Source organism: Aythya fuligula, chromosome 1, assembly GCF_009819795.1.
Source record: "Aythya fuligula isolate bAytFul2 chromosome 1, bAytFul2.pri, whole genome shotgun sequence".
In the NCBI taxonomy this organism is placed as follows: Eukaryota; Metazoa; Chordata; class Aves; order Anseriformes; family Anatidae; genus Aythya; species Aythya fuligula.
Window position 1 is genome coordinate 180,446,816 of NC_045559.1, and position 25,326 is coordinate 180,472,141.

The 25,326-nt window shown below is 38.8% G+C and overlaps 1 protein-coding gene across 1 annotated transcript in view; it reads right to left on the reverse strand.

Moving 5' to 3' along the window:
- Positions 1 to 401: 401 nt before the first annotated feature.
- LOC116501374 (complement C4-like) overlaps positions 402 to 25,326 on the reverse strand; it is a 44,880-nt gene continuing 19,955 nt past the window's right edge. Inside the window, exons 18-41 of the mRNA XM_032206892.1 lie at positions 24,779 to 24,890; positions 24,483 to 24,553; positions 23,735 to 23,874; positions 22,535 to 22,747; positions 21,181 to 21,232; positions 20,562 to 20,642; positions 19,325 to 19,528; positions 17,749 to 17,824; positions 17,206 to 17,362; positions 15,600 to 15,698; positions 15,129 to 15,297; positions 13,973 to 14,139; positions 13,375 to 13,533; positions 12,701 to 12,760; positions 12,164 to 12,257; positions 11,308 to 11,479; positions 9,233 to 9,320; positions 8,580 to 8,654; positions 7,247 to 7,355; positions 6,159 to 6,248; positions 5,704 to 5,796; positions 4,852 to 4,935; positions 1,165 to 1,297; positions 402 to 540 (exon numbers count right to left, since the gene is read on the reverse strand). Coding sequence (XP_032062783.1) covers positions 402 to 540; positions 1,165 to 1,297; positions 4,852 to 4,935; positions 5,704 to 5,796; positions 6,159 to 6,248; positions 7,247 to 7,355; positions 8,580 to 8,654; positions 9,233 to 9,320; positions 11,308 to 11,479; positions 12,164 to 12,257; positions 12,701 to 12,760; positions 13,375 to 13,533; positions 13,973 to 14,139; positions 15,129 to 15,297; positions 15,600 to 15,698; positions 17,206 to 17,362; positions 17,749 to 17,824; positions 19,325 to 19,528; positions 20,562 to 20,642; positions 21,181 to 21,232; positions 22,535 to 22,747; positions 23,735 to 23,874; positions 24,483 to 24,553; positions 24,779 to 24,890 — 2,837 coding nt within the window. The remainder of the gene's footprint in view (positions 541 to 1,164; positions 1,298 to 4,851; positions 4,936 to 5,703; positions 5,797 to 6,158; positions 6,249 to 7,246; positions 7,356 to 8,579; positions 8,655 to 9,232; positions 9,321 to 11,307; positions 11,480 to 12,163; positions 12,258 to 12,700; positions 12,761 to 13,374; positions 13,534 to 13,972; positions 14,140 to 15,128; positions 15,298 to 15,599; positions 15,699 to 17,205; positions 17,363 to 17,748; positions 17,825 to 19,324; positions 19,529 to 20,561; positions 20,643 to 21,180; positions 21,233 to 22,534; positions 22,748 to 23,734; positions 23,875 to 24,482; positions 24,554 to 24,778; positions 24,891 to 25,326) is intronic.

Here is a 25,326-nt window from a genome sequence, read left to right on the forward strand (position 1 = left end):
CATCCAGTGACAACATTTAGGGAAATTAATCATCTTTTCAAGCACAGTTGTCTGCTTAAAAAAAAAAAAAAAAAAGACTAATTTAATCCCCTGCAGGATAATTGCCCTATTGAGTAATGGGTCAGGGAGACAGAAATTCCTTCTCCCTCTTCACCCATGTCAGGGACAAAAAACACAACAACCAGTAGAGTAACTGTAATTTTTGTTATATTAGCCTTGCACATACATCTACAGGAAGAAGTCCCACTCAACAAGTATGCCACTGGAAGAAGAACAGCTAGCAACAGAAGCAGCTCTGCCATGTCTCAGGTGCCTCTTCAATGTACAGGATTTGCAAGAAAAAAATAGGAAGGAGCTGAGTTGCAGTAACACGGGTGGGATGTGAGGAGCGGAGCAATCTTTCAGAAGAGGCAGAGGTTGTCATGCTTGCTCATGAACTCCTGCAGGTGAGCACAGGCTTGCCGGTGCAGGGTGGTGCGGCACTCGCTGTCGTCTGGAATTTTCTCTACCCAGGCTTGGGAGTCAAGGAAGTACTGCATCCTGAGTGCAAGAGGGAGGGATAAATGAGGTCAGTTATCACTGCTGACATGGAGCAACTAGAAAGCATAAACCTTGTGAGGCTGCCTCCCTCCACCGCGGTGCACTTAATTTAAGTGCACTTAACTTAAGCGCACTTAACTTAAGCACTCATATTGGTGGGACCTTTTAAGATTTTAGGAAGTGGCACTTACAATTTGGTTGACTGTGGTCTCCCTCCTTGAAGTTTCAAAGGCACTACCTTTCTCCACTTTTGTGCAGGGAAATCAAACATTTAAGATGTCTTCCTCACTAAAAGCTTAATAGAGGCAGACTAAATTCCTCCTCAGATAAATTCCCTTTTTCTTCACTCAAGTGTGAAAATGAGAAAGGAGAATAATGAGCTGCACTCATGACGTAGAAAACTTTGAGGGCTCCTTTTAGACATAGTCTCTAGTTTTGCGTGGCTCAGCTGTTCCTCACAGTTGCCCTTTTGATTATGGAGTGGTACACCACATTTTAGTAAAGGCAGCGGAGTTAGTCCCTGAGAAATCTGTCCCTCCTTTTGCTTTCTGGAGGCATTTTAATAGTTTGAGTACCATTTTGATTCGTGATAGCACTCTTGTGGCTCAGGAACTATGCACTTACTTGTCATTGCAATCAACAGTTTGCCCATCTTTCCCCATGAGAAGGTATCGTTTGCCAGGTACCATGTTTAGCCTGCAAGTGGAGCGTTTTAGGAACTGTCGATGGGCACCCACTTGGATGCTTTCATCAGCAGCTGTGACATGAGAAGAGAAAAATCCATAAAATTTCATGATAAAGAGCAGAACCATAGCCCACAGGACACAAACCTTTGTGAGTATTTACTCCATTGCTAAGCCAAGATTATATCTCATTTGGGAGTAAATGGCCATGCTGTAGTAAGACATACTAACATTACCCAGCTAAAAGCATGTCATTTTTTTCTTTGCTGGATGTCTTAAGCTCCTTAATAGTTATTGAAGCAGCTTTTGCTATAGAGATCTTTCAAATCTTATTGGGTTTCTTTAAATCTTAGAGATTGAAAAAAAAAAGTCAAAAGAAAAAAGAAAACATACTATATTTCAGATTGCTCAGGTTTATAGTGGTCTTAAAAGCTAGCAAACTAAATTCAAGTGACTTGTGGTTCAACAATGCAGCAGGTAGTTTTAAAAACTCACACTACTTAATGTGCTGAATTTCACTGATTTAACCCCTGTGCTGTTCCTCCTGAAGCTGTTCTATAGGACATGTACTTAGAGATCTCCACATTAAAATGCCTTAGAAGATTGTGGTCTGGATTCTGGCCCAGATGATTATTCTTTCAAGAGCTGTACACCCCATTAGTGCAATGACACGAGAGCTGGAAAGATACTTATTCAACAAGCTAACATAGGTCATGAGGATACTGCATTTTTTGGCTAGAATACCAGTTTACAAAGTCCTTACAAAGTTCCCAAAGTTTTTTGAAAAACAAAACAAAACAAAACAAAATAAACAAAAAGAAGCAGATAACATCAGTACATTAATTTAGAATCATAGAATCATTAGGGTGGGAAGAGGCCTTCAAGATCATCTGGTCCAACCATCACCCTACTGCCAATGTCACCCACTAAACCATGTCCCTATGCACCACATGCAACCTTTCCTTGAACACCCCCAGGGACGGTGACTCTACCACCTCCCTGGGCAACCTGTCCCAGTGCCTGACTATTTCCCACATTCTCTCTAACCATAATGCAAAGCATCATGCACAATGGTGGTGACCAATCCAACGACAAAACAGATTAGATTGCAGGTAAAACACTATCATCTATCAGCTAACAAACTTGTGCAGCCTCCTCTATCCAAAGTATTGTATTACAGGTATGAAAAGTTTAGTATTCAAAATGAAATCCTAGGAAGAGAATAAAACCCTGAAGAATAAAAAATATTTTAACACTAATAAGATTTCAGAGAATTTGACATAGAGCATTGAACTGTGAAACCTAGCACTAAGAACCATATCAATTTCCTAGTTAAAACTTGAATTAATTTTACATATGGTACTTATAGGCCAGAGAAAAGTCAGTTTTCAGTACTGTATGCTGTTTTACATTTGCATATTTCCAAAGAATAATTCAGTACTGTAGATATTCTCATATAATGATCTTTCTGTTGTTCCTGTTCTACATGGCGTACTGAATTTTCATTTTGTTCAAAGAACATAAAGGGATGCAAAGACGGATCAGAAATACTTGAGAAAATTATAATGTTTTGCCTCGGGTTCATTGTGTTTAAATTACCATGGTACTTCTCATTTTGTTTGCTTCACAAATGTCCTGACAGAATTCAGACTCTGAGGATCGTAGGCCTTTGAGCTGTTACTTTAACAGTTATGTAATTTGCAATTTTCAATCTCCAATTTAAAAACAAATAAACAAAAACTTTCCAAGCAGAATGTATGGAAAAATTACTTCAAGCTTTAGAAAGCATAATGGTAAACAAACAAACAAACAAACAAAAAACTAGAAAAAAAGAAAAAAAAAGATTCTGTGCTGTTTTGTATTTGCCATACTGTTCCCATAAAGGACTCAAAGGAAAGCATAAACATTAGTAATCTAAAACACATGCAGTTATTCTTTTAATAATCAAAATAATCCAGGGAGTGCTCCTTCTCTTTTGCTGACTCCAAAACACAAATGAGTTTTTCCATCTCTCTTCTAAAGCAACTTTTATCTGCAAGGATTCTTACTAAAATAATGCCCGGAGTCCAGAAAATGAGAATTCATGTGCTAATTCTCATCTGCCCTTGATGATGGCAACAAAGACAAGCCTCACTCAAAACAGTCAAAGAAAATACAGAATATAACAATTCTAATTCAGTGATGAGCTGATTTGGACACAACATCTTGCTTTTCCTTCATCATCATGGCTTAATGCCACTTCCCAGTCTTTCCCAACCCTGCTGAAAATCTTCATAACCCACTGATGCTCATAAGCTGCCTCATACCACACAAACCAAGGAGTATTTTAAAGAAGAAAGTGGGAATGTGAGAAGTCACCTCTTCTGTTCAATTTCAGATTCAAAGGAAATCTCTTTCAAGTGTCAAGAAGGAAAATCTTTCCAGCACTTGCCCATGAGTTGCAAGAACAAATGCAGTGAGACCCAGAACTCTAAGTGCTTTAGAGTCTGTAGGTATTGCAGGGGGATTAATTAAATTTTCCATCATGGTATTGTAAACTCCCCAAACCAGTGTTTTGATCACTAAATTATATTATGATGTCCCTGCATATGGAAAGCCCTGGGTATCACCAATGCTATCTCTGGACACATGAAGTATGGACCTGGTTTTCTGATAGTAACTGGATGTGGTGCACAGATCACATTGTGTGCTGTAAAGGACTGGATGATATCACCAACCCTCTGGGCAAAGATCAAGGAAGTGAAATAATAATTCTGTTCAAGGCAGTGAAGATTTTGAAACATTTAAAGTTGTTCTTTAAAGACAGTCTCTGTCTGCCAAACTCAAAACTGACAACCACATGATGGCTTGGTGGAATGAAGTCTGAGAAATCATCTGACAGCCTCCCCAGAAATAGTTTTGAAGAATATCAGTGTTCACTGATGATGCTGATAAAGTAGCATTCACACAGAGACAGCTGGGAAGGCACGTCTCCAAAAGGACATTTTCTGAGAGCTGTGTAAATATTTACACTGCAACCTAAGAAATGAAGAGAAAGGCTGCTTCTTTTGTTATCTCAATTATTAAATCAATGTCCTGGAAGTTTTTCTGTGTTCATTGGTTTCAAGTCATCCAATACTGGCAAGTTGCTGTGGACAAGTCTTAGCCTGTTCTGCGAGGGTTGCAAGTGCTTAGTGATCAACTGAGTAACAAACTGAGTACTTCAAGCATTCATCCCATATCAAAACAGAAGCTACTGGGTACTTCTACAGTAGAAAAAAATGTGGATCAGCAGTCTACAGAGTGAAATAATTGATGCAAAGGACATAATATCCACATGTTTCTTGGAGGGTTTACTTTAGACTAGCTCCAGTTTGGAGCCAGGGACTGAATGCAGCTGTAATGTATCTTCTGGATTAGTTTCATTTGAAAGGAGTGAAGGTCACGTGCTCTGGGATTGCTGCACAATGTGAACCAAAGCAACCTTGGAGTCTTTCAAGAAATCAGTCTACTTTCAGGCTTAATGTATAAATATATTTGATTGTACTTCTGGCAGCAAGAGAAGACACCTGTATGACTACTGCTGGTTAGCATTTAATCAACATTTTCCTAAAGGTGAACTAAAGGAGCCAAACATTTTGATACTTACAGGCTTTAAGGATTCTCTCAATTTTGACCTCATAATAATCAAAAACATTCTTCTGTGTACTGTTGAGAAGCTCCACCTCATACACTGCAACAGACAACAACTTTGTGAGTCTGGGTAGAAACATGAAGTTACATACAGAACTGAAAAATAGGTATGCTTTCACCAGATGTCAATGTGGAGGTCAGTATATCATCTATTCACAAACCATAAGATCATAAAAGACAACAAGATAGTTATGCTGTGTATCTAATATACTTTTAGAAAGGCAGCTACAAATCATCAACCTCTAGACTTGTATTCCCTTCGCATATATACTTTTTAGAATAAGATAGTTTGTGATTCAGTTCTCACTTTTTTTCCCCATCCTTAGATATGATCATATCTAAGTCACCAAAGCTGCTGAAACAGTTTTCCTTCAGTAGCGTTTCTAACTTTCCACTCAAAGAAGAGGCCAGAAAGGTAAATTAACCAAAGAGAAAATATTCACCTAACTCTGTAAAAGGAGCTGCTAAACTATGGCATGTTGACTGTAAAAACTACTCTCTATCTCCATTCTGAAACATTACAGATCATGGGGTCAATGATATCCCCACCACTGGACTTTTCTAAACCCTGCAATGCAATGTTATCTACTTTTCCTTCTTCAACATACCACTACAGCTATCAGACGTCTTTACTTTCCCCCTTCACCCCTGGATGGCTTTACTTCATCTTCTCAGCCCCCAGGCCAGATGCAGAAACTCTACTCATTTCAGGAAAGGTCTAGGCATACAAGGATTCAAATTTATTCTTTTTTTTTTTTTTAAATTAATTGTTTTTAAAACACATCAACAATTGTCTTTCATGCCTTACCATAATCTGCAATAGGCTGGTAGCACACAAAATTAAAACGTGAGTTTTCTGTTACAGTTTTACTGAAAGTAGATTTTTGTCTTGGGCAGGGACCTAGAATGAGGAAAATAAATGTATCTGTCTCTGCAGGTATGGATATTTAGATAGATATAGCATACAATCACTCATCCACTCAACATTACAACAGAGAACAAAATAAAACAGCAGAATTACTTTGTTAGAAGTGTGATGGAGTGCTTTTTTTTTATGTACATATACATATGGTTATATATATCACATGAAACTATCAAAACAATCATATCTTCAGAACAAAAGTTTTCAGTTTGGTACCAAGCATACTAGAGGACACTTTGTGTCCTGTGTAATGCATTAGGCTAAATGTACTGGTCCTTTCTGGGCATAACAATTCTCATGTTAATGTTTCTTTTAAATTGGCATGTTCAGTCATTCCTTACCTTCTGCACACTGGCAAGCATTGGCCTGACACACCTTCGAAAGCATGGCGCTGTGCTGGGGAGCATTGTAGAAGACACTGCACTTTCTGTCTGTGGAAAAGAAATAAAATGGATTGGCTTATATATCTCAGGTGGAAGAGCCTAAGCAATAGGCTCTAACATTTGCAGCCCAGCTTTTCCCTGGTCCAGACAAATCAGAGCACTAAAGGATGAGATGTACCTTGTACCACAAAGACCTGTAGCCTAAACACCTACAGTAGAGGGATCACCTTGACTTTCAGCTGGACAAGAATCTGGGCTACTGTTTCTGTTTTTTTTTTTTTTTTTTTTTTTTTTTTAAGTTGTGCTCTTGCCCCCCACCCTCCTCCACCCCACACCCCTTTCTTTTTCTTTTCTCTGAAAAACATCCATCTTAAAAAATCACCTTTGGCAATAGTGCAGCAATAAGCACTGCACTGTATCAGAGGAAGGAGATTAGATTACCAGTTTTAAACCAGTTAATAGGTTAAACCTAGTATCTATAGCCATCAGACCAAAAAGTCAGCATGAACAAATTTTAAGCAGTGTAAACTGTCAGGAATTCCTCAGCTTCAGGCAAAGCAGAGGTTTGATCTAATTTTCAAATATTGTTTTTATGATTCTGGCAAATGGGGATGATTTGCATTTAATCTTCTCTGAATGGGGAATGAGACTGGTTGCCCAGGAAGCACAATACATAAGCCAAACCTCTGAGGCTGCCTATCTTACATGTATAGAAAGCTTGAGCGAAAAGATAACTGAATGTAACATAATTAATAATACCAAGAGAAACGAGATGTCAGGAAACCTTATTTAAAAATCCATAAGTGTAAAAGTTTCTATTTCCAATCCATTTGCAACAACAGACCCTTCCTTAAAAGATCTCAATTTAGATAATCTTCAACTGTGGTACTAATAATTTCAGACAGGCTATTTTAACTCTCAGCAAAGTCAGACGGTTTCATGTTTTTAAAAACACTAAAAGGCATTAAAAATACTTTTCAATAGACTGGAGTTTGCTCTTGAGAGTATCTCTTTGGTAAGTTACATCTTTTTTTCTTTGTCCTTACCAGGATTGTAAAAATCATAAAGGATTGCATTTGCTGGCTGAACCAAGCCCATCGGATTAATTTGCTTTGCCCCAAATGTTATACAGTCGGGATCTGGTCCAGTTGTGAGCTGGAGAAAAAAAAAAAAATAGCTGTGATGAGTAAAATATCTGCTGTCAGTTCCTTATTCATTTATGCCTATACTAGCCACTGAATGCTTGTTTCTGATGGCACTGGTGAGTTAATCCTGATAGCTCTGCCTTCAATCTGAAGAAGCCATTTTCTTCCATGATTTTACTGGGAGATGTTATGAATTATAAAATCATGGGATATCCTGAGTTGGAAGGAACCCACCAGGACCATTGAATCCAACACAGGACTACCTAAAAAGTAAACATATGTGTGAGAGCATTGTTCAAACACTTCTTGAATCTGGCAGGCTCATTTCCATGACCACTGCCCTGGGGAGCCTGTCCAAGTGCCCAACCAACTTCTTGGTGCAGATCCTTTCCCTAACCCCCATCCTGACCCGCCCCTGTCCCAGCTCCATGCCGTTCCCTCGGGTCCTGTCGCTGTCCCCAGAGAGCAGAGCTCAGCGCCTGCCCCTCCGCTCCCCTCGTGAGGGAGCTGCAGGCCGCCATGAGGCCTCCCCTCAGCCTGCTCTGCTCTGGGCTGAGCAAACCCAGGGACCTCAGCCACTCCTCTGGGCACTCCTTTGTGCCCTCCTTACACCGTGGCACCCAGAGCTGCACACAGTGCTGGAGGTGAGGCAGCCCAGCGCAGAGCAGAGCAGGACAATCCCTTCCCTTGCCTGGCTGGCAGTGCTGGGCCTGATGCACCCCAGGGTACAGTTGGCCCTCCTGGCTGCCATACAATCATACCTGATTTGGAAGGGACCCACCAGGATCATTGAGTGTAGTAGGATGGAGTCATAATCCAAAACATAGGGCAGTATACACAGAAACTAGGCGGTTTGAAGATCACATCTGTTTGTTACTGAATGGCTCTTGATCCAGAAATATTGAACTTTACATGCCAGTCAAATTTTCAGGACCACCAAATAATGCTTCATTAATTTTGGATGAAGGCAACTCTTCTGGCTAGAGAGGAGTTCTCATTTTGGGGACTGAAGCCCAAACCTGAAACACAGACTATATCATCCATAACATGGAAATGGAGGGGATGAAGGTGCATCTTTCCCTTTCCTACTCCCTATGAACTGAACTATTGAATAATAATATATGGCAAAAGTCACGGGAAGGTAATGCAGTGTGAAAAACGATGATGGTAAGGTTTAAAAACAAAGCAAAACAAAACTGAAATAGCGAAACAGAAAACCGTTGGGTTTGTTTACCTCACCAAAGTAGAGTAAAACCTTTCCTTCCTTATACTCAAAGTGCTGAATGTATTTGTCTGAAGATGTTACCAACTGCAGGAAAACAACAAAGAAACAATATCAGAACAAAAACCTAACAGAACAGTAGCACAATTGCTATCATCCTCTGTATTCTGTTTTGCTTTGTTCAAGTGTTTGTTTTATTCTGCCTTCTTTCTTCTACCCTAAAAGAAACAGTACCTGAAAGCAGAAACCTGGACAAACCTCCATCAAACCGGCATGTCTCATAAAAAAAAAATAAAAAAAAATACACCTCTAGCTGCCTTCACTGCTTCATTTCCCTCCTTCTGAAAGACATTTTTAACACCCCTCTTGTAAGCACAGGAGACACCATGCTGATGTGCTGTATGAGATTATTGCTAGTGGGGATGGCAATATGTGTAAAGACAGGAAAATATTTAAATGCCATCCAAAGACATGCCCTAATTTCTACTTCACAGAAATAAAGGCTGAACTCTGCTCATCACATTTTCATGCTCATCACATTTTCAAAACAAGAATATCCAAAATCTGTTTTACTCTGATTATTCCATGGACTTTGGAAATATTTATGAAGACAAAATATATATAGAAAAGGCTATAAAGGATTCCACAAAAAATGCGTTTCTCACCTGTTCAAGTTCCTTTGTGTCAGGCTCCAAGCCACTCAGCAGAGAGAGATCGACCAGGGACATCTTTGGTGGATTGGAACCTGTGGACCTTTATAAGGAATACCAGCAACAGTGAACATCTGCACAGAACTGCCAGCTTTGTTTGGAAAGTTTAGTTCTTCAGGTTTGCTAAGTGTGAGACAAAAATCCAGTCTGAAGTTGATTTTTATTTTTGCCTCATTAAGAGTCATGAGGCAAAATTACTCACCTAAACTAGTCAAATGGTCATACAAAACACGTCTCTCACCTAGGCTTTTTTTTTTTTTTTTTTTTTTTTTTTTTTTTTTTTAATAGCTGATAGACAGAAACAATCACCTTCAAAGTACTGTTTATCCCACCATAAAAATACGGTTGAAGAAAGACAGGGAAGGTAAACAGCACTTGTAAAGTGTCTGTTTTTCATTATGTAAAGAGAGGAGGAGCTAGGAAAGTGGCTTGTTAAATTTCTTATAAGTTAAATTTATACTGCTCTTACTCTTCAAAGTCAGAATCTTATTTTAAGCCTTGCCCTAGCACTCAGTATCTCTTTCTGAACCGTGGATTTGATAGTTGATAGATGTTTTAGATGTTTCATAGTGACGAATGAGAAAAATAATGCTTCAACCAGCAGACAGTTCACTGAATGCACGGTTAACCAAGAAGAGAGAAGCTTGGGAATTGGAGTAATTCCAGTCCTGCCCTGTCTGGGGAAGTTCTTGTCACTGTCTAGGAAGAGGGATAAAAAAAACTGCTTCTGAGGCTCTGACAAAAGTCAATGGAAAAGCTAAATTCTCCTGGTGAACAAAATGTTCCACCACTCTGCTCCTCTCTAGAAGGTGAACTCAGGGCAGATACTACTTTGGGCTTCTGCAAACCCTGCCAAACTGTGAGAGGGAGCATGTTCCAGTGTTACTCTGCACTGGAGAATTTCTTTCCAAAGAGTTCTTTCCTGAGTTTGGAGAATTTCTTTCCTTGCCTTTTCTTGACTTCCATACCAACAGGATACCACTTCTGCCTTCTCTCCTCCCCCACATAGTAGTAGATATCTTTTCTTTTTTATGAGGCAAGAGTGCAACCATGAAGGAAATAATAGCATCTCTCTCAAAAACCAACCAACCAAACAACAACAACAACAACAACAAAACCTCTGTAAATGTATTATTACTGTTTTCCAATTGTATCTACTTTATTAATCACAGAATGGTTGAGGTGGGAAGGGACCACTAGAAGTCATCTCATCTGACCCCCTTGCTCAAGCAGAGACATCTATAGCAAGTTGCCCAGGACCATATCCATATGACTTTTAAAGACCTCCAAGAAAGGAGACTCCACAACCTCTTTGGAAAACCTATTCCAGTGCTTTATCACCTACACAGTAGAGAAATGCTTCTTGAAGTTTAGATGGAAACTGTGCCTGATGACAGGATGAGGGGGAATGGGCTTAAGTTGTGCCAGGGGAGTTTTAGGTTGGATCTTAGGAAGAACTTCTTTACCGAAAGGGTTGTTAGACGTTGGAACAGGCTGCCCAGGGAAGTGGTGGAGTTACCATCCCTGGAAGTCTTTAAAAGACGTTTAGATGTAGAGCTTAGGGATATGGTTTGGTGGTGACTGTTAGTCTTAGGTCAGAGGTTGGACTAGGTGATCTTGGAGGTCTCTTCCAACCTAGAAATTCTGTGATTCTGTGATTCTGTGATTTTGTGCCCATTGCCTCTTGATCTGTCACTGGGCATCACTGAAAAGAGCCTGGCTCTCTTCTCATAATAAATGACTTCTTTCAAATGATTAGGTAGCCAGAAAATTCAGAGTCTCCCCAGAGAACGAGTCATCATCAATGAGTCTGTCGAGGCATAAACTGCAATGGGTGTTTGAGGTCTACATAAACTCTCTAACCCTACACTGTATGGAAACTGGAATTGAGGATGTAGATTCACCATGCATGTGTACCTGCCAGGTTGCCAGGTGGAATGCTGAGCTCATGAATATGAAGAGGGCAACCAAGAAAAACTGCAAATAAAAATGAATATATCTCTTAACGAAGGCTTGATCTCCAAACCTACCTGACACAGACTTTGTATTGCAGAGATTCTTCTGTACTGGGAGAGACCACATCCCTTTTTGTTCTGCTGCGGATATCAAACCAGTCTATTTTAGACAGGGGCTCATCATATGTACTGTCGTCTGCAGCAGGAGAGTCTTCATAATTATAGTATTCCTCAGAGTATATAGAATCTGGAGGTGATAAACACAATCAGCCATGCATATATTTGACTGAGGAACTGCTAATTTGATTTCTTTTTGTATAATGATAAATACAAGTGGGCAGTCATGCCATCTCCATGGGCTTTATAAAAGTTTGTGGTACACCGTCTCAGTATTTCTAATCAGTCCAAAGTTAAAATATGAGGGATAATTATAGTAAGAACAAGCAGATCTAGCTAAGAATGGAGTTTGGGCCATACATTTATATATAAACTACAATCCCTGTCTCAAAAGTTTACCTATTCAAACAGAAAAAAAAAAATGCAGACATAGGCAGAGGGGATGATTCTACACTTCAGGGAAAGGAAAATATAGCCTTGCTCATATGAAAATGTCTAAAACAGACCTGCCCCAAAGAATATTTTAAGACCACTTGGTAGGTCTCCATTAGCCAAAGAGCTAAGCTGAACTTTCCCTGCATGGCAGCCAGGAACACCATGATGGGAGTTTATCCCCCCTCTCCTCCCAGCAACAGAAGAGTTACTGATAGTACCAATGTATCTATTAGGTACCCTCTGCACCCACAATCACTCAGAGAGCTATTTAACTATTCAAATTTATTCCCACTCTCTGAGTCTGGAAAACCATTCATTATTATTATCACTTGGTCAAACACATCTCCTTTGATACTCAACCACATCTCTTTTCACTCACCAGCATACTTAACCCTCCCTTCCATTTCCACTGTCAAAATCAGGTCATTACATATGTTGTTTTTCACCTCAGATGACCAGTACATTTTCAAGACCTAAGACAAAAGCACAACCATCAAACCCATTAAAAATTTTTTAAATGACAAGGGATTTACTCATCCAGGACTTCAGCAAATGTTGATGAGACATGGGAATGTGGAGTGTCTCATAGGCACAGACTAGACACAGGGGAGGTCCATGTGCAAACCCCAAATGGCCAGGGACCTTTGACACAACTCCCCATCCACACCACAAAACATTCTTTGAAACTCCAGCCACCTCTATTTGCAGTATTTTCTAATTAACTTTTCATGTATTTCATGGTGTTAAATATAGGCAACAGTAAATGTTTATCAGTGCAGATGGTAGGCCATGAATTTTAGAAGTTTGGTGGTAGGAGAAGAAAGGTTGAAGCCATGGGAAGTAATTTTTCACTTGGTTTTCAAAACAGGAATTAAAGAAGTCCAGTTGGACTTTTAATTTCTGATTTATGGCTTACACTCATTGTCCCGTTTCCTCTGCCTTGTACAGACACTTGAAGTTTTCTCCCAAGATCAAACTGCAAGCAAAAGCAAAATGTAGAGATTTAGTGTGTGCTCAGCATCTGATGTATTACTTTCCTGTGATCTTAATAGTCTTCTATGGCTTTTCCCCTCAAAATTGAGACATGGGAAATATATTGCTATGGAAGGGGTTGTGAGACCCCAAGCCTAATGTGATTTTTAATGTGCTGGGCTGGAGCATCTTATTCTGCTATTCTGGGGCCCAGGAGACAAATTTTTCCTGACTTCACTTTCCTTTTTGTAGCCAGGATTTGACATTTCCACAGGTCCAATCGCACTGAATAGCAGAATATTTCCCTGCTCCCTTCTTCACTCCTTAGCAAGATTTTGAATGGGATCCTGGCTCCTTGCCACTGTTGGGGAATGTTCACATCACCAAAGTTCTTGAAGGAGCAGTGCAGGGCCTCTAAATTTTCCTGATAAGCAGCTGTTGATTTTTTTTTTCTCTCTCTAAAAATATTATGTGGTTGTTTTACAGATTAAACTGTTGAAAACCAGCATGACTCATCTATCATGATTGTTTAACATGAGAAAAACTATGCCAAGTAGCCCAATGTTTCTCCTGTTTGAGGAAAAAAAAAAAATCTTGGAACAATGAATGGTTGTGTACCTCTAGCTCCTTCTGAATTCCATCATCACTACCAGTCAAAACAATAGTGTAGTCTTTTTGTCTTCCAGGTGTTCCCAGTTTTACAGTTAGATTGGTAGAACCAGTATCTAGTGCCTGTATGCTGTATGCTGACATTGCTTCCAGGGCCACCACTGTGTCCTAGGTGAGACAGAAACAAAAATAAAAGTAAAAATCATAACAGGTTATTTCAACAGTACATAAGGTTGCTTAGTTACCTGAAGCTATTCTTCAGTTCTACCCTTTTTGCTGATTTGAAGTTCTCCTCTATCTGTCTGTTCCCATCTGCACAGACTATTCTTTTTTTTCACTACCCATCTTCTTCTTTTGTCATTAAAATCCCCAAAACACTGCAGGTCTGATCCTTGACAATTACAAATCTTCATAAAGACAAAGAATCTTTGCCGGCTCATAATACTGTCAATTAAGGGGCCAAAATCTTGGGTGTTTCATAAACCAAAGTTTGCAGAAGTTTAGGATTAATTGTTATGATGCTTTCAAACCTAAATAATAAAGTCATCAGGGATCTACTATTTTCTTCCCACATCCCAAAACGCCATGTGGGCTGATGGTGAAGCACCTGTGTAGAGCAGTATCCACCACCGTAGTTCTTCCTTTCCATCAGCCACGTAGCAATAGGCGTTGCATACTCCAGGTCTCTCAGGAGCAATGCTTGAAGCAATGCGTATGCAGTGGTTTCCACCGAGACTGCATCGTTGCCATTTCCCCAGTAACGCTGCTGCTTTTCTGCAAGAATAACTCAGTTTTGAATCCCCTTGGTAAAAGTCTACACAATTGATATTGCATGCCATAGCACTAAGGAACCACAAGACACAGTTGTTGTCATGAGACCAATGTATTAATAGGGCAGCAGAAATAATGGAAAAGAAAAACATGCCATTTTCAGTTTTGGCTTTTGTAATCATCACAGTCTAATGACCCCATTGTACAGTGATGTCCATGTGATGGAGTGGTAGCACTGTGCTCAGTGGTAACCCAGTGACAAACATATTAATTATCTCTGTAAGTCCCTACACTTAAGCTGTGTCTATTAAACCATAATTTATTTCTCAAAAATTGAGAAACTAATAGCTGGGCAGTGCAGCCATACAACCAACTGACTCAGCATTGATCCCAGCCATAAAATGAAGGGGAAGAAGTGATGTCCATGTGGAGCTGAAACAAAGCACTCAGAACTCAAGGAGAGCTCTGAAGACGGCAAGGGCATCTTTCCTCTTCCTCACAAATTCTACACTTTTTGCATATGTAGCTACTCTAGCTACTCATTCCCACAACCCACCAAAAGTTTCTGCTTACTGGCTTACACTTATTTTTGTGTGTATGGGGGGGGAGGGGGTGGAGGGGAAGGGAGGGAGGAGGACAGGGTCAGAAAAAAAGATGTGCTTTAGTGGTGTAGAAACTTTGTAAGCAGCAAGGGAAGCAGAAAAGATGATTGTCTATTTACTATGGTTTTGTTCCATCTCCAGTAACAGATAAGATCACAAGCAAAATACACAGTGTTAAATTTTTACTTTGTAGTGATATCAATTACACAAATTACATATATGGTTATGTAATTAAAATACTTAAGTATATTGCACATATACATACACATTTTTATAAAATTCAATGCCCTTCACTTACTTGATTTTGCTTTATTGTTATACCAGAGTGCTCAAAGCACTTTAATTATGAGGAGTGATTCTAGTTGAATTTTCAAGAATAGTTACTAGTACCTGAATTAAAAACAGAACAGCTCTTTAACTTTTCTTTCACCGACTGGGCTTCACCACCATCAGACTGAACAAGCGTCAGAGCATAAGCAGTGATGGCTGTAGAATAGCAGTTAGTATTCCTTGGAAGTTGCATTTTCATGTAAGCTACAGCTCTTCTAACAGCTTGTACCTGTGAAAACAATAGGATCCATCTGAAAAGCTCATCAAGACTACTAACTGTTAGTGAGTACTAGTACAGTCATTTTTAACACACTTTTAATAATTTTTGCTTTGTTATAAAGCCATCAGTGATGGAGTGTGTAGCTCAAAACACCTTGCAACTAATAATAATGCAACAAGTTGCATTAGGCAACTGCACTTTTTCCTGTCTGCAGATGTATTAAACAGACCTTGCCATCCCCAGTACTTTAAGACAGTGGGGTGGACATGCCATTGTGAAAATGCCTTCAAGGTTATAGATAGGTTTCCTACCACATCAGGTGACTCTTTGTAAATCTGCAGAGTATGTTGCAATGCTATGGTTACAAAGGCTGTTAGTGCCAAATTCTCTTCTGCTGTCCCAATGCCACCCTGGAAGATGAAACATGAAAAGGAAAAGTAAAACGTACATGTTCTTGCTTATGATTAAGTGTACAAAATTACTTTTAATGAAGATGAGGATCTTGTCAAAACATCTAACCACAAAACATGCAGTTTCACCCTTCAATTTTGTTCAACAACTTGTGTCTGTCTAATAGCATATCTTCTACTATGGCAATGTTAAGAGATTGAGAACCCACCACATCCTTCATCTGGTGATAAAAAATGTAATTAACTCAATACTAAAGATTTGCAGTTTTTGTTTGGACTGGTCCTAGCTTCAACTGTTTTTGCTTGTCTGCTACTCCCTATATATTCAAAAGCACTTTAAAACCAAGAACCTTTCCCTTGTAAAAGCATTTATTCACCATTACGAGATCATTGCCCACTCTTCTTGATAAGCTAAACACAGTAAACACAGTGCCCCCTGTAGCTTTTTTTTTTTTTTTTTTTTCCCTGAAGATGTGCATTTTCATTTCTTTTCTTCTTTCTGATTATTTTGCTCATGCTTTTCTTTGACAATAGGATCATTATTACCCTTCTGTTTCACTCAGCCCCAAATGTTTACCCTTTGGAGAAGGACAGATTGTTTCTTTGGAGAGACTCATGTCTGTACAAAAGTATTATGAGCAGTTCCTGAAGCAAATGTGAAATAGAAGATAAGTATGCTAGCATAAACAAAGGTTAAAAAGCTTTTTAGCCAGTTCCTGAGATGGTTTTTAACATCATTATATAAGCTGTGGAACTGGCTTTGAGGGTAAAATCCACACTATTGATTTTAATTATATAATTAATATATATATATATATTTTTCTTTGTAAGGTCAATGCGAAGATATCTTCATTTTCAATGGTTTCTGGAAGGTTCATATTGTTTTTATATCCTAGATGCATAGAGAGTAACAATTTAGTTTTTCTGGATACTTATAGGAGATGTGTAGGCTAGCATATACTCTTGGAAATTCTGATTAAATATTAAGATTTTTGCTTTTCATGAGAGTCATTAAATAATGAAATAGGTTACCCAGAGAGGATGTGGGATCTCCATCTTTGTAGGTGCTCAAGACTGAGCTGGACATGGCCCTGGGCAACCTGATCTAATTAGACCTCTCCTGAGTGGGGTCTGGACTAGATGACCTCCGGAGGTCCCTTCAAATATAAGTTATGATTGTTTGAATTTATAGCTTTTTGTCAATAAAAAGCATGATTTTTACCAAGCAAAAAGAGCTAGTTTTCTACATCCTCTAGAGGTACAGGTCAGCTGTAAAATCACCGAAGATGGGATTAAAAGATAAAGGTGGTGACATCCTAGCCATGTTTCTCTGATGGATCTGTTAACAGACTCATTTTACTTTACAGATTTTGTACTTACATTGCAGTGTTGCTTTTTTTTCTTTTCTTTTAAAAACATGTATTGTTACTCAACATTTCAGAATATTCCTTGTGATCTCTAGCAACCTTAAAGATGTAACAGAATCTTCTTAATACTAATGACTTACCTGCATAGTCCTGTCCAATACTGGATGATGGTCGTGGAATGAACCATCTTCCTGCTGTTGAATAAGCAAGTAGGTAATCGAATTGCGTATATGATTGTCTTCAATACTAATGTATTCTTTGCACCTTGTGAGTACTTTAACAATGAAAGCAGTTAACCTGCACAAAAGAAAATGTTCCAAAGTTATGCTGACATATATTTATAGATGAGTATATTAATGGGAAAAAAACATTCTCAATCTGCATGTAGACTCACATTCAATACAATGTACTCACAATGATAGTGTGAACACTCTGTGGCAAATGCAAAATAATCTGGGGCTCAGTATAATTCTCTTTCATCAAGGACTGAACACTCACAGAGACTTATAAGACTCACTATCCATTGACAAAAGTACATAGGCAACACCACAATCACCAGATTTTGACCACCACCCCCAATAATTATGCATTAAATGATAGCAGTGGTATTTTGGGGAAAAAAAAAAAAAAAAAAAAAAAAAGCACATAAAAGAACCAAAGCTGATTATGAAAAATATGCTTACCATACACTACTGGGGGTTGATTTAAATGCTCCATAGGAACCATCATTTTTCTGAAACTCAAGCAGTCTAGTATAACCTGTGGGAACAAGACACCATATAATTGCTCAGAAGATACACATATTTCTTGGCCATTTTCGTACAGCACTTGTATTAACATGGATGTGTTCATCATTGACTAGTGGATGTGTGCATGGAGATGTTCACCAGTACAGCAAAAATGAAATACCTGTGTCAGCAGACTTTTACACAGCAAAAATGCAAGATTTAGACATTATTTTGTTTTGTCTGATTTAACAGAGCAATGAGAACAACCTGACAACTGCAGATTTCTATAGATACATGGCTACCAAGGCACTTTCTGCATGGTGAATCTTGTGAGGCTTATTCCCCATTATTATTCCCCATTCCCCAATTTGCCAAGCTGTTGACTTTATGGTGCATAGAATCAAAAAGCATAGAAAATATCTACCCATGTCAGATGAATGTTTTAAAATCATGAGTTGTTGCCTCTGTTCTACACAACTCATTTTCTACCCCAGTGATGTTCTTCAATAAGAATCAGTAAAAACATAATCTAAGGACTAAATGTTGGTGTTTATATCATTATATGTATGTTATAACAAACAGCAAGTTATAAAAGTAGCAAGACATCATGTCACTTTGGACAATCTTAGGTAAACGGGCAACGACTTCCATTCAGCAACTATTAGCATGTATTTTTTTTAATCTCTATTTTTACCTTTCTTCTTCAGTAGGCTTTATGCCATGTGCACACCACTACAATTAGAAAGATCCATGATACCTGATACAATACTGATAGCATTCAAGCTCAGTGTTAGTGCCTGTGAGCTGAGACATCTCCAGTTCCAGATGCTGTGACCCTGGCTTTGGTGTGCATTTAACATCATCCTGGGACCACGTCTTGCAATGGACTCTTGAAGAAGCAGCCCTTCAGCTGTCCTCTCCCAAAGTAAACTTCTTCCATTGCTCTGCTCAAGGCTGTTGGAGTTATTCTAGCTCATGTAGGGAATACCCAAGTGTGCAAGAGAGAATAGTAATATCATGATTACCATTGGGAGTTTCTTTAGTGATACAGCTTTTGCCAAAAACAGACATCTGTAGCAGAGATGCCTAAATTTGAGCTGGTCATCTTAATCAATGTTTATGACCCAGGGGGATAGAAAATAACATTTTTAGAACATGATTCATCTTGCTCTCTTGTGCACATCTACATTAGTCTGAAATGATTCATACTCTGCAACTGCCCATTTATGTCTATTTGATCTGAGAAGAGTTACTGTTGATCAGCTCATATTTTACTTTCCACTTCTAAATTAGGCAAGAGAGAGGGTGGACTGTGAATGCCAACACTCTGCAATGTCAGATGCAAGCAGACAACCACCTAAATCCTCTTCACTGATTTTGTTTCTCATGTCCATCTGCAGGTTGTCAGTGGCATTTCTGCTTGGCTGTGTTAAGACAAGGCTCACTCCTTTTGAGAGCAGCAGTGGTTAATGTGCAATGCAAGGAGATAACAAAGCCAGTATCAGATGGTGTCTGTGTTTTTACTGTGTACCTTTTTCAATCATCTTGATGGCTTCAACCTTACGTTCAGGATTAAAGTTCTTCCACTGCTCGCTGGCATCCAAGTACTCAATAGCATAGACTGTGGGGGCCATCTTCACCATTGTTTGCTCGGCACAACCCGTGGGCACCTTAATAAGTTTCTCAATTCCATTGAGACTAAGACAGTTTTCAACAGAATCACCCATGGGATCTCCTGTTGTAAAAGACATAAGACATTCTATATTTCAAACTGACTGGTATAACATGAATAAATGCAATACTAACCACAGAGTGACACCCCAGCACGCCCTGATTACACAGTTGCCTGTATCTCATTATTAAACAGTTTGCAGCCACTTATGTCTATATGTTGGAGAAGAACAAGGGTGAGCTCCCACGCCCTGGGAAAGTTGGAGACAATGAAGGAAGATGGAAGAGAAAGAGTCCTGAGGCTGTTAGAGGGAGGCAAGCAAGGAGCAGGGGAAAGACTGGTGCCTCAGATTCAGACTAGAAAGGTCTTGTCAAACCAGACTTGATCCTCCCACAGATGGGAAAAAAAAAAACAACAATAAAAATCATGCCTTAATCATGTCAAGCTTCTGGGGCATTTTTTTTTTTTCCCTCTACAATTTTCTCACTTAATGAGTTTAAGTATGTCCATACTTTAGAACAAGGATTTGAAATGGAATAGTCTTTGCATCAAGGATGCATTATTGTACAGTTCCTGAGAAAAATAATTTTTATATTTAATAAGAATATTAAATGTTTTTAAAATATGTATGCATGAGCATATGTATGTATAAGATTATTTGATTAAATTAATATATGATTCTTCTCTTCAGAAAAACAAATCTTTCCAGAATTTATACATCAGAGTGTGGCATCCTTATTTCTGAAGAATAAAGAAAATTTCTACAGGGGTCATGCAGTGTGGAGTTACCAAAGAAGGTGAACTCTTCCTTTCTTCTCTGGCCTTCCCAGAAAGTTAGCCTCAGTGCAGTGAGGCAGGATGGACTGCATAAAAGTATTATATCCAATACAAAAGAGAAGGAGTAATTAGAAAGAGGTGAACTACTGGATTAAACTAGGGGCTGTTTTCTTTTGTGACTCTGGCATGTAAGGGAGACCATTTTGATCATGGTAAAAAAAAATAGGAAGGAATGAAGACTTGGTGTTCTGAAATGAACAGCACAAGGTGTGTGTCTCTTCTTACCCACAGAAATTTATTGATGGAAAATAACATTTACCTTTCAGGTTAACAAATACACGACTGTCAGAACCTGGTACCATATTAGATGGTCTGTTCAGATCCAGTGTATGGGACTCAACTACAAAGAAATAATAAATAGTGATCCACATCAAAACTCTTTAAGCATAAAAAAGTACAGTACAATTTTAAAACATACTTTTAATTAAATGTCTTACAGCTGATGAAATTTACAACAGAATTGTTATCAGAAATATTAAATGAAAATTATGAAAGAAAATGCTTATCTTTCTTAATTTTATTTTTTAATCAACAGCATTTTTTACTTTAAAGGAAGACTTTAATTTCCATTCCTTATTTGATTTTTTTAAATCTATGTTAAGTTCCATTACTGAATAAAATAGAGGCCTACTTAATATTTTAAAAATGCTACCTATAAACACAGATGTAACACAAATGAATTCCAGACATTTAGAATAAAATTATTTTTCTTTTCTAAGTTTTTTACTTTTTTTTTTTTTTTTTTTTCCTGTTTTGGATGAAGAGTGTTTTTACCTTATGAAATGCTTCATCACAGCTGTCAGATATTCACATCAGGCTTTACAACCCCTATTCCTATCCCAGACCTGATACGTATCTAACCCCTAAGTGTAACTTACCATCACTATTGATGCAAAAGGTCTGTTCTTCTCTCTCTAATACACCTTCAGCCTGTGTAAATGAAGAAAGAAAAGTCAAAACTTTTGCCACCACTCACACCTGAGATTAAGCTGCAAGACAACCATATCTCTACCTTTTCATTATACCAGCAGATGGCAGAAATAGGTCATTTTGAAGTAAAATTTCTTTCCAGGTAAAAAGGAAGCTTGAAATCAGAATTTCAGTTTCCCAGTTGAAACACTAATGAATTATACTGATTTTTTGTTATTACCGACACATTTCCCTTGATGAAACCAAAGATAAACCAGAAAAATGAAACTTTAAAGTCTATTCTCAGCTTTGTGACTATACAAGTCAATTTCACAGGTGCACTTACTTATATAAACCTTTTTTCTATGAAATCCACTGAGTTCTGAGTTTATCTTGTTAAAACTCAAAAATTTTTCCCTTCTGATTTCCACACATTCATCATTAAAAAGCCTGTATTTTAATAAAGCTTTTTCTACAGACAATTATGTTGTTCTGGTGTACCACTAAACGCTGTGTTTATCTCCAGAACAGTTATGGTCTGTAACAACAGCAAGTCCCCAGCATCCCATGCATTATCTTTGCCCACAAGGTTGCACCTTGGCACTAATGCTGCAGAGATTCATATTCTGCACTTTTTGTGTGGATTGAAAAGGGCTCTCAGTGTTCTACTTCGATTCTGTAATGAGTCTGTGCAGATCAGTGCTGACTTTTGAAAAGTAATTTATTTTTTTAAAAGGCTTAGAAGAGAAGGCTAAAGTTCAATTTTCAAAGTGAAAAAAAAAAAAAAAAAAAAAAAAGAACCAATATATCAAATAATCAATACAATGTCTTTGCTTGCCTGCATGTGTTTTACCTCTGCAATCGTTAAGCTTGGAGACCAATTAACTAGATATACAATAATAGTATTAAACTTTATGTTTAGCAGAAGCTGCTTCTCAAAGTATTCCTAGATGAATATTTTCAATCTTGGCTTCATAAAAGAAAAAGACTGTTTGCAAATGTTGATTAAACAGGTAGAAGTTAAAGATTAAGAAATGTACACTGACTGCAAAGGATGTTGTTGCAATGCTACTGGTAGAAGGATGCCTTTTTGTCTTTCCATGTATACTACTTACAAGCTCACCACAGATTTTCTTCCTCCATTTTTTTTTCTTCCCCCTGTTATAGCTCAGTCTTTGCTGAGAAACAGGTTTCATGAGATTGCTTCCAGCCTTATGTTTCTTGGATATCACTCCCTCCACAAGAGCTCCACACATAGAGAATATTGTATTTGAGGAGCAATATATATTCATGAAGTGTCCACCCTCAACTGGCTCTACTTACCACAACTTTGAGGTTCTTCCTAATACTATCACCGTACCCTGAAGTTTGGTCAAAAGCAGAAATAGTAATTGGAATTTCTCCCACAATCAGAGGAACAACTGAGAAATAGGCTGGTGTTGCAGAGTTCCCCTTAACCAGCAGTTTCAGCTGCACTGACTTCTCTGTGGCCTCTGCAGTGCATAGCCCCTTCACTGCATCCATTGTCACTGTGACCTGCGGGGACAAGGCAAGGCCTGCAGTCAGGGCTGGCGCATCACTGCATGGGGAAATGCTCAGCTCCACCATGTCGAGATAAGAGAGGGAAATGAGAAACAGATATAACACAAGACTTTTGCTTTTGCTTAAAAAGGAAACAGCAATACAGACATTTTGCAAGAGCGAAAGTGATTTCCAATCAGCTCCCCTGAATTTCCTGTGCTTGTATTGGCCTTACATGGCACTTTTGGCAGCAGAGGGGCTGCAGAGGTGGCCTCTGTTCTATAAGAACAGTCCAGAGGGTGCCCCATGTCAGATGAAAGCCAGCTCCAGCCAGCTCCAAAGGGACACACTGCCGGCCAGAGCTGAGCCAGTGAGTGATGCTGGTTGTGCCTCTGGGAGAGCAGAATTAATGTGGCCTGGAGGAGGCTGGGGCCCATGGAGAGCCCCCACAGGAGCAGGCCCTGGGCCGGAGTTGCAGCCCATGGAGAGGAGCCCATGCAGGAGCAGGGGGCTGGGGGGAGCTGCCGCCCACCCATGGGGGACCTGTGCTGGAGCAGTTTGCTCCTGGGGGATGGATGGACCCTGTGGTATGGAGCCGTGTGGGAGCAGTTCTTGAAGAGCTGCTGCCTGTGGACAGCCCCCGCAGGCTCAGTTCAGGAAGAAGGGCATCCCGTCGGAGGGACCCCACAGGGAGCAGGGGCAGAGAGGGACCATGAAGGGACATCAGAGATGAAGCATCAGGGACTGACCACAGCCTCCATTCCCTGTTCTCTTGTGCTGCTTGGGGAGAGGAGGTAGAAGAGGGTGGATGGGGGGAAGGTGTCTTTAGTTTACTTTTAGTTTCTCATTGCTCTAGTTTGTTAGCAATAGGCAATATACATGAATCACCCTATACTGAGTCTGTCTCTGAGATCTATCTATCTATCTATCTATCTATCTATCTATCTATCTATCTATCTATCTATCATCTATCTATATCACACTAGTTGATGCTAATATTACCTGGAGATCTTCAGGCAGATAGTTGTAAATCACTGCTTTTATTTCCAGCTGTTCATGTCGTTTAACTGAGTATGGTAATCTCAAGGACACAAAAAAGTCTTTGAAAACATCAAAGGTGTGGGGGTCAGCTATGCAAAATCCTGGGATAGAAAAAAAAAAGCATACTTGTGAATTACACATTTAACATAAGTCAAATAAAAGTGCCTGGAATTATGGACATGGTTCTTAACAGGTAAAAATTGGCAGTGATGTCAGTAGCTTCTGTGAATGAAAAGTGGCCCAGCCTTCCTGCAAAAGCTGAGTTTAAAACATAATGACCTTTCTTCACGCTCTGTAAATAAACTCCATGACCATTACTGAACCCTTGGGTACAGATGGTCAGAACTCACTCCCTCAACAATTAAAATACAAAGCAGTGTTATCACCACTGCCTTTCTTGTGTAAGATAACAGCTGTGTGGAAAATAAACTAGAAGGTTTAGAGATTTGAAAGAAAAGAAGACTCTTCTGAGTGTTTGGTACATCTTCCTTTGTAGCTCATTTCATCCTGTTTTTGTAAATATACATCTATCCTTTACATTCCAGCTTTAATATGACATGAAAGAGAAGAGAAGTAAACATCGTGGTAAAAACCCCCAGTAGCTTTTCAGTATAGACTGTCATACTCTGTCAACTTGACATCTGTTTTGAAAATTACACATTCTCTATTCATCCGCACAGAGTAACCCAATAGAATAGCAATTGCGTACCTTTCTCGGGAGATATGCTTACTGCCTGGACTTCCCAGGTAGTTATAGAGTCAAGAGCAATGTTTTTTACACTAAAAAACACACAAAAAAAATGTATTAAGAAGAGTTTATATGTGTAAACATTGCTATTTGCAAAACTTTGAATATTTTAAGGGGAAAAAAATCCCTCAGTTGTTGAGACAACACACTTGCAAATATTCTGAATTCCTCTGTATCAGATAACATATGCAACTGATATTTATATACATTTTACTGTACAAACTTAGGTGTATTCATCTAGTCAGGTAATACCGTACCTATGATTTCCAGGATTTTTCACTTCTTTAAAGTTCCACCACCAGCTCTCAGGAAAATAACTGCGTAAGTTGAGAGACATTTCATCAAATACTTCGTCTTGTTCATCAAAGTCTGAAAAACAAAGGTGGGGATTCTCTTCTGAGGGTTTTGGCTGATGACCTTACACTGTCTAGCAGGGCATCTGACAGAGAGAAGGTAGTGTGAAAAGTACTCAGAATGAAAAGACTTCATACGGATTTAATCCTGTACATTAAACAAAACAAAACAAAACAAAAACAAAACAAAATAAAACAAAAAACCACCAATGACTACAAATTTTCATTGGAAAAAAGAAAAAAAAAATAATTATTTCTAAGTTCAATAATTGCATGCTGCCAAACAAGAAAATAGTCACCTACTCCCCTTAACTAATAAGTGGCAAAGATGTTCCCACCATCACATATTTGTGACAGTGAATGAGAAACATGATAGCAGAGATCACTCTGAATGTGGTCATTCTCAATGTGAAGGTTTTTTTTTTTTGGTGACAGTAGCAGTGTAGACAACC